Genomic DNA, 9,175 nt, shown 5'->3' with positions numbered 1-9,175 from the left:
CTCATCTCAGAATATGATCAAATTCATTGCCAAAGCATCTTAGCGTTGCCAATCAATGCAATTGATGATTTTCCTCCTTGGCTGAATGACCCGATTTGATGTGATCTAAATGGATCAGAAGGGAAGTTCTGGCTATTTGATGGTTTTCTGAGCATGTATGTCCACCAGTGACAGACATGATGTGTTGCCTGTAGTCACATGATTACCTAACAATGAATTGATCTGGTGGCACGGTGATATGTAATGTGTACATGTAGTCTAGGTGTCTCGATCCATAGTGATCCAGTGTCTCCCATTGTCACCCTCCCACTCACAGCTCCACACCCCTGAGATTGGGAAGGTGTAACAGCCGTGAGCGGCCAGCAGGGTTCGCCCGCGAGCAGCGCTGAGCGGTGCTGATGCTGCTGCCGGGGCTCAGTTTCCAGCTGAGAGCTCTGCCTGTGTGATTGATCCAGCCTACCGAGGGGCTGGAGATGGCCAGACTGACGGAGAGAGAGGCGAGGAGGCAACAGCAGCAGCATCCCCCGCAGCAGCAGCCCCGAGCCTGCCCCATGAGCGGCCCCGAGCCCACTGCTCAGCAATCAGACAGCATGAAGGACCTGGACGCCATCAAATTGTTCGTGGGGCAGATCCCTCGCAACCTGGAGGAGAAGGACCTCAAGCCTCTCTTCGAGCAGTTCGGCAAGATCTATGAGCTCACCGTGCTCAAGGACCGCTATACAGGCATGCACAAGGGTGAGCCCTACCTACCTACCTACCTACCTACCCCTGTCCCATCACTCAGCTCACCAAGCCCTCACACTCATGCATTCCCATCCATGGACCATTCACATCACCCCTCACATTCACCCATTCACCAAGCAAGGGACCCCCCCCCCAAAAAAAACTCCCCCCCCCCCCCATTTACATGGCTTTCTTTTCATTCTTACTCAATTGATTTGTCCAACTTATCTCCTATAATACAGAATCATGGCAAGGTACCTACCCCCCTACATGTCACCCTACAGGAAAGTCCCAAATTCTAGGAGCCCCCACTAAGGTGACATGGACATTCATGCCTAGCAGTGTGCGTCACCGTCACATTACACACACTGTCATACATACACCCTCCATTCTTATCACCCTACACTACACTCCTCAACTCACCCACCACTTCTTCCTCATAATATATATCACTCTATATACAAATCACAACACACACATTTCCTATATAGAAAAGGCTTTCAGTGGCTTCAATTGCACACATATCCATTGCTCCATAGCTACAAGGACTGATGTTCTATATAGAAAGTTTGACATATCATAAAGGTATACCATAGGCACAATTTACACACATATACTGTGTATTTATTTATTATTTATTTCAGGTATTTATATAGTGCCATCAATGTACACACACACACACACACACACTGTGTATTTATTTATTATGTATTTCATGTACTTATATAGTGCCATCAATTTACACACACACACACACACACATATATATATACTGTGTATTTATTTATTATGTATTTCATGTACTTATATAGTGCCATCAATTTACACACACACACATATATACTGTGTATTTATTTATTTTCTATTATTTATTTCATGTACTTATATAGTGCCATCAATTTACACACACACACACACACACACACACACACACACATATACGGTGTATTTATTTGTTTATTATTTATTTCAGGTACTTGTATAGTGCCATCAATTTACACACATATACTGTGTATTTTTTTTATGCACTTATATAGTGCCATCAATTTACACACACATATACTGTGTATTTATTTATTTATTATTTATTTCTGGTACTTATATAGTGCCATCAATTTACACACAAACACACATATACTGTGTATTTTATTATTTATTTCAGGTACTTACTGTATATAGCGCCATCAATTTACACAGCGCTACATACATATACATTATATATTCACATTTTGTGTGTATATATATATATATATATATATATATATATATATATATCATAGGTGTGCGCCGCTTATTGCATTAGGGTGTGCACCCCAAAGCTTTAACACACATGCATTTGACATATTTACTGGCCTCTTCCCCACTCTCCATCCTGAAACAATGGGAGGAAGGGGGGGGAGCAAAGGAGCACATGGGGGACCCGGGCGACAGAAGGAAGAGGAACAGGGATGGGAGGGTTGGCGGAGGTGGCATATATTAGTACCAATCCCCTATATTTTCCTTCTGTGGCAGCTGAATGTTGACAAAAGGGAGAGGAGGAGAAGCCTACTTTCAGCTTCTGCAGGAGGAAAATACAGATCGGTTCCACTAAGTTCCACCTCTCCTGTCCAGGTTCTGAGGGTCGGCAAGGAAGGATTTCTGTTTACCTGTCACCTGCCCACCATTGACAGGTTGCCAACCCCATGATTAGGGTGTGCCCAGGCACACCTGGCACACCCCTTGCATACGCCTATGATATATATATATATATATATATATATATATATATATATAAATATATATATATTTCCTATTTTGCAATCTATATTTTGAAATAATCTATATATTATCATAGCTACAAGCATAGGCATGCGCAGAAGGTGTGCCAGGTGTGCCTGGGCACGCCCTAATCGCCCTGTGCTGCGCAGATTCCCCCTGCTGCTTTGCTGTAGAGAAAGGGACTGGGGAATCTCTGTCTTCAGTCCCTTTTCTCTCTCTCTCTCAAAGTGAGACATCAGGGGTCTAGACCCCTGATATTTCACCAAAACCCCCCCAGTGTGGCTCCTACATTTAAAAAATATATATAATCAAAAATTTGTATTAAATTTTTTTTTTAATAAATAAATAAAATTGTAAAAATAAACTACTGACACCAAACTCTGCCCTACTGACACCATCCACTGCTCTGACACTATCCATTGCCCTACTGTTATATATGCAGTATATATATATATATGTATATATATATATATATACACACACATAAATAAATATATATGTATATATACTGCATATATAACAGTAGGGCAATGGATAGTGTCAGAGCAGTGGATGGTGTCAGTAGGGCAGAGTTTGGTGTCAGTAGTCTATTTTTACAAAAAAAAATAGATGTGTGTTTGAGCTTTGAGGTGCGCACACCTATGGCTACAAGGTACATATTTCCTGTATATAAAGTTGGAGACATCATACAGGTATACATACAATTGCACACACACATATATATATATTTTTTCCAATATATGGTTGTAGATAGTCTATATATTACCATCCTAGTTATAACACATATCATTTCTTTATTGAAAGTTAAGAGATACCATAAGTTATACCTTGGGTACAATTGAACACACATATTGTTTTTAGTATATAGTTGTAGATATTATTTATCACCACCCTAGCTACAAGGCACATATTTCCTATCTATAAAGTCTGAGATGTCATAAAGGTATACAGGCACACACACATACAGTATATGTATTAACATGTGTCATATATATATATATATATATATATATATATATATATATATATATATATATATATATATATATATATATATATATATATGTAAATAATCTATATATTACCATCACAGCTATAAGGCACATTTCTTATATATAGAGAGTTTGAGCTATACTGGTATACTATGGGTATAATTGTACACACGCATGAATACACACAAACATGCATATAAATATTATTATTATTTTCAATATTCATTTGTAAATATATTTTGCCATCATATCTACAAGTCATATAGTTTCGATCTAGAAAGTTAGAAGTATTCTACGAGCACAATTGTCCACATGCATACATAATATTAATATTATATTTTGTAATATGTAGTTCTAGATATTCAATACTTGTGATTTGTGTAGTGCAATCTGTCATATTGGTTTGGTTAATGTTGTCTAAAAAAAATGAGCCTGAATAAAATGCAGTTTTGCAGTAGCAATACATCTCTTGTGCCCTTTCCAGACACTTATTTCATTGTTTTTTTTCCAGACTCATTCATTATTATGTTCTGTTAATGTGCCAATTTCTGCTTGTCATACTTTGTTTTATGCCTTCATGCTCTGCTAGTGCTTTCTGTAACCTAATTTATTTCTCTATAACGTATTTATTTATCCATACTTGTGTCACTGAAGCTTAAGCCACCCATATGGAAAAAAAATGTAGTTTGTCTAGTGCAAGAAAGGTATACACTTCTTTTTTTTATTTTATTTTTATATCAATGGATATCCTGCAAGGGGAATTCTAATTGAAAATTTGGAAGAAAGGAATCAATGTTGGAAACGTTCAACTGGTTCCCCATTTCTCAACAGTATGGGCTTCTCTTTTTGACTCGGACAATATTAAAATAGTAAAGGGTCAGATCAATGAATAGACTTTCCAGTGCTCAGATCTATAGTATTTGAATAGGAAATGGGCAAAACACAATGGAGGCCAGATTAGGGGCAAACTGGTTTATAAGGTAGTGCAAAGTGTATAATAAGGTGGAAATACAGTAAACAGTAACTGACAAATTACAGAAGCAATAAAAGAAGAGCTCAGTAAAATAAAAGTATTCCCAGAGATAATAAGTTAGTTCAGGTTATTTAAAGATAATTTTAATAAATACTTAGGTATGTAAATGTGTGCATTCATACATAGATTTCATCTGCTCTCCTTGAGCTGTTCATCTTCCTCATCTTCTTCCTTAAGCTTTTCTGATTGGATGGATATTTCTGAATTATTTGGATATGCCATAAACCTGTGTGAAGATTGGTGATGTACAGAGTGTATGTAGATGTAGGCACCAATCAGAAGTCAGTTTTTTTTCTAACCTGTAAACCGGAAATTGATAGATTTTTTGGTGTTGTCTTAGACCTCGTACACACGACCGAGAAACTCGACGGGCGAAACACATCGTTTTACTCGTCGAGTTCCTTGGGAAGCCGTCGAGAAACTCGACAAGCCAATTTTCTCCATTCCCGTCAAGGAAATAGAGAACATGTTCTCTTTTTGGCTCGTCGAGTTTCTCGAGAGTTTCCTCAACGGAAATGTACACACGACCGGTTTCCTCGGCAAAAAAATATCTCCCAGCAAGTTTCTTGCTGGTTTTTGCCGAGAAACCCGGTCGTGTGTACGAGGCCTTACTCAAAGCCCACTTGTGCCTTCAGCTAAGTACATTTCAGGTGCATTTTCCTTAGAACAGAGCTCCAACTTGAGTAGAATAGCCTATCCCCTGTCAGCATTGTGCAGAGCGGGACCCATGCACTCTATTGCCTCGTTTCCACTGAGCGGATCGGTTCGGGTTTGTATCGGTACGGTATGCTATTTTGAGTGTTTCCATTATGAAAGCGGCCCATACAACCGAACCATACCGCACTATTCTGGGTCCTGCTTCAGATGTGGGGGCCAAAGAAAATGGTACGGTTCGATTAGGGCAGAGCTAAAATACATTCCACTGATCGGCGGACACGCTAGGCATTTTTTCTAAACCCTGTATGGCCCCTGACGGTCCGACTTGCAGTGGAAACGCTCACCTGAATAGGCCAGACCATTCTTACCTTTCCAAACTGTACCGACCCGAACCGTTCCGCTCAGTGGAAACAAAGCATATGTGGAGTGGTTTCTCCGTCTGCAGAGGTCCAACAGGTCCACTGCTGAGCCAGAACAAGAGCTCTCCAGTCTGTAAAGCTCAAGCTCCCTGCTGATTGAATAGCCTTTACTTTGACTCAGCAGTAGGCATATTGGAGCACTGCTTCCACACGGAGATGAACGGATCTTCTTCACAGCATGCTGGCAGAGGATAGGCTTGTTTGATCAGGCTGGCGCTACTTTCTACAGACTGTAAACACAAAACTTAGTGGTTTTCAGCTCTTTAGCGTCACCATTTGGGCAACTTCTGCTAATGTTGTGTTATGTTTAGCATTGCTTCTGAGTTTGTACTTTGGAGTTTTGTCCGAATGACTTGTGTACACACGTTCAGATAATCCAACAACACACATTTGTTGGCGGACAATTTTAAAGCATGTTATCCCACATTTGTCTGTGGAAAATCCAACAACAATTGTCCGATGGAGCGTACAAACGGTTAGATTTTCTGACAACAGCCTGTCATCACACAATTCCCGTCAGATAATCCGATTGTGTGTATGAGGCTTAAGACTTTTGTCTCGATTTACCTAGAATGTGTTTAGCTAATTCAAGCTAAATGCTCAGTTGGGCTCTAAAACATCAGCTTTGATTTTTGCACTGTAAACTACTGCATATGTTATAAGCAGCTCCGAAAGAGGAACTACACTCTACCCAGTTAAATTAAATAAACCTAACACTTGAACCTGTAAAAAAAAAAAAAAAAAAGCATACATTACTAGTTCTTGAAGTCCAGCATTGTCTCCCTCATGGTTAAAGGAGTTGTAAAGGAAAATGTTTTTTTCACCTTAATGCAATCTATGCATTAAGGTGAAAAAACTTCAGTGTATACCGCCCCCCCCCCCCTCCCCGAGCCCCCGTTTTACTTACCTGACCCGTCAAAAGTCCCGCGCGCGTTCCCGAGATCCTCTTCGCCGCTCAGCCTGGCCGCTGTTTGGCTAGAGCGGATGGATTGAGAGCAGCGGAGCCATTGGCTGGCGCTCCTGTCAATCACATCCAGTGACGCGGGGCCGAGTGATACAGTGAGCGGCTATGGCCGCTCGCTGTATCACGGGAGCGCGCCCGCAATTACTCACCACCATGCGAGCGCTCTCGCATGACTGTGGTCAGTACTTGCGGGGAGGACCAGAGACAGCCGCTGAGGGACCCCAGAAGACGTGGATCGGGGCCACTCTGTGCAAAACGAACTGCACAGTGGAGGTAAGTATAACATGTTTGTTATTTTAAATGAATTTTTTTTTTCCTTTACCAACACTTTAAGATTCTCCATCCACTGCTCTGCTCCTGCGGTGCCATCTTGAAACGAGATCCGGTGTATGCGCAGAAACACTGCAGATCTCCTAGACCTGACAGAAAACCCATGTCATAATTGCACATGCGTAGGATCTTGCAGACTGCCTTTTGGGATGTGTGTGACGTATACTTATCATGGGGCAGCTGGTAACCTTCGTGAAGATGAAGGAAATAAAGATTTTTTAATAATAAAGAAACTGGCATTTTGTTAAAAAAAAATCTGCAAAAGGGTAATGTGAAAATGGAGGCAGGAGATACAAAGTAGTTCAAATGGGTAAATGCTTTCTTGGTATGTGTGATTATTTTATATATATATATATATATATATATATATATATATATATATATATATAGATAGATAGATAGATAGATATATCTTCATTATTATTAATATCATTATCTTATATGGAGTCTCTTTTTCTATTTTCTTAGTGCCTGATCCTATCTGAATAGGTTTCTCTTATTATGTACCCTTATGGTATACACACATATCTTATGCTTTATAGTGATGGTGTCACAGGCTCCCCACCATCCTTTCATCCTTCATCTCTCACACACCACCTGCTGCTTGTCACACCTTCCTCTGACTTCTACTATACTCCTTTTCCTGTATCATTACTGTCAAATTGTCATTCATTGCAGTGTCTTACCCCTAGGACTACCATATCCTTTCCTTTATTATACCATCTATTTTATTTTCTCACTTTCTTCATACTGCAATTTTACAGCTATGCTAATTGTATAGCTATACTAACATCATGTATCGTATTCTCTTTATTTACTTTATCATCCATTTTGAATGTTACAGTTCCTCAGTACCCTGACTACTCTCTCACTCGTCCCCAACACTCTAATTATCAGCTCACTTTCATCACATCATCGTATCCAAAATGCTCTAATTAGGGCCGGTGCTACTCTGTTTTCCTGCTTATTTAGTAAGGCAACCTTAAATGAAATGCCAAGTGCAGATCTCAGCTTGCTGAAGGCATAGCCATTAGGAGTCAATTTTTTGATTGGCTGTTGTGGATAACTGCACCCTTGTATGTCGCCTGTACGTATCTTCATGACGTTACATAAAGTCCCAGAATGTGATTCACATTAGGTAACAATAATTGCAAATTGGTAAGGTAATGAAATTGCAACCAATGTATGTATCTATTACAAAACAGGAAATTTAGACCATGGATATTGGATTTGTTTTTTATAGTAGTAGATGTCCTGTTTAGTTAAGGGATATTTATTCTGTCAGCATAAGAGTAAATTAAAGCATATACAAGCCCCAAAAACAAGTTAAAATAAAACAAGTTGGCTACTGCTAGTTCCTAGATGTGATGGATATTAAAATTTTCTGTTTTACTGCTTTTTTCTCTTTTATTTTCAACAGTAAGGATGAGCTTAGGTTTGGACTTGGTTTAAACTCCTATGGGAAGTCAGCTGTGAGTGCCAGGCCAATGAGCTGTGACTGGGACATCTCCATCCTCCACCCTCTCACAGCTGCCTTTGACATCATTCATTTAATATAGCTACATTACCATTTTGGGTCAATGGCAATGATGTCATAAGTATCTCCGCCTTTGTGAGTTGGCGGTTATAACACCTCTTAACCACCTGATTTTACTCTATAATGTCCAATCGTGCGCATTGCACACGGTTGCGGAATGTCCCTGATAAAACTAATGGGAGTGTTTGACAGGCAGCAACTCTGTACCCTGAGTGAAAAATGCCTGGGCCACTATGTTTTGCTTCATGGCCACGGCATCTGTATAGCTGTATTGAGACTGATAATGTAGACGGCCGGTGAGTGGTAAAACCGTGGCTTAGCTGCCCATTTTTCCATCCCTTCTGTCTGAAAGAGCAGTTAGGGAGGCTCCTGTATCTCCGAATGAGCTAGCATGGAAAGCAGCATTGTCTGGAGAGAGTAATGTTAGATGGACTAGTATATTTAGATGACCAATGGGCATTATATAACAGATTGAAGCCTAACATCAGCTAACACTTTATCAGTATCAGTAGTAACAGCAACAGTTTTTTTTTTTGGGGGGGGGGGGGGGGTAAAGGTTTTACATACTGTAAATTAATAAAAGCCATTGTAAGCCCCATGTGAGTGTTAAATGGTTTGTCTGAATACTCTAACTGATAGTTTTACTGGACAGCTTGGTCTTTTGAAGTAGGACTAAACGTTATTTATGTGCTTATGTAAGCTCTCACCTGAACTGTCAAGTCATCAAATATCTGGTGTCATATCTGACCACATGTGCAGCAC

At 39.9% G+C, this 9,175-nt stretch overlaps 1 protein-coding gene across 1 annotated transcript in view; it reads left to right on the top strand.

The window, feature by feature from the left end:
* Positions 1–412: 412 nt before the first annotated feature.
* CELF5 (CUGBP Elav-like family member 5) overlaps positions 413–9,175 on the top strand; it is a 210,032-nt gene continuing 201,269 nt past the window's right edge. Inside the window, exon 1 of the mRNA XM_040321713.1 lies at positions 413–735. Coding sequence (XP_040177647.1) covers positions 474–735 — 262 coding nt within the window. The 5' untranslated portion in view covers positions 413–473. The remainder of the gene's footprint in view (positions 736–9,175) is intronic.

This window comes from Rana temporaria, chromosome 1, assembly GCF_905171775.1.
Source record: "Rana temporaria chromosome 1, aRanTem1.1, whole genome shotgun sequence".
NCBI lineage: Eukaryota > Metazoa > Chordata > Amphibia > Anura > Ranidae > Rana > Rana temporaria.
Note: the sequence above shows the minus strand (reverse complement) of the source record. Positions and strands in the feature narration are given on the sequence as shown.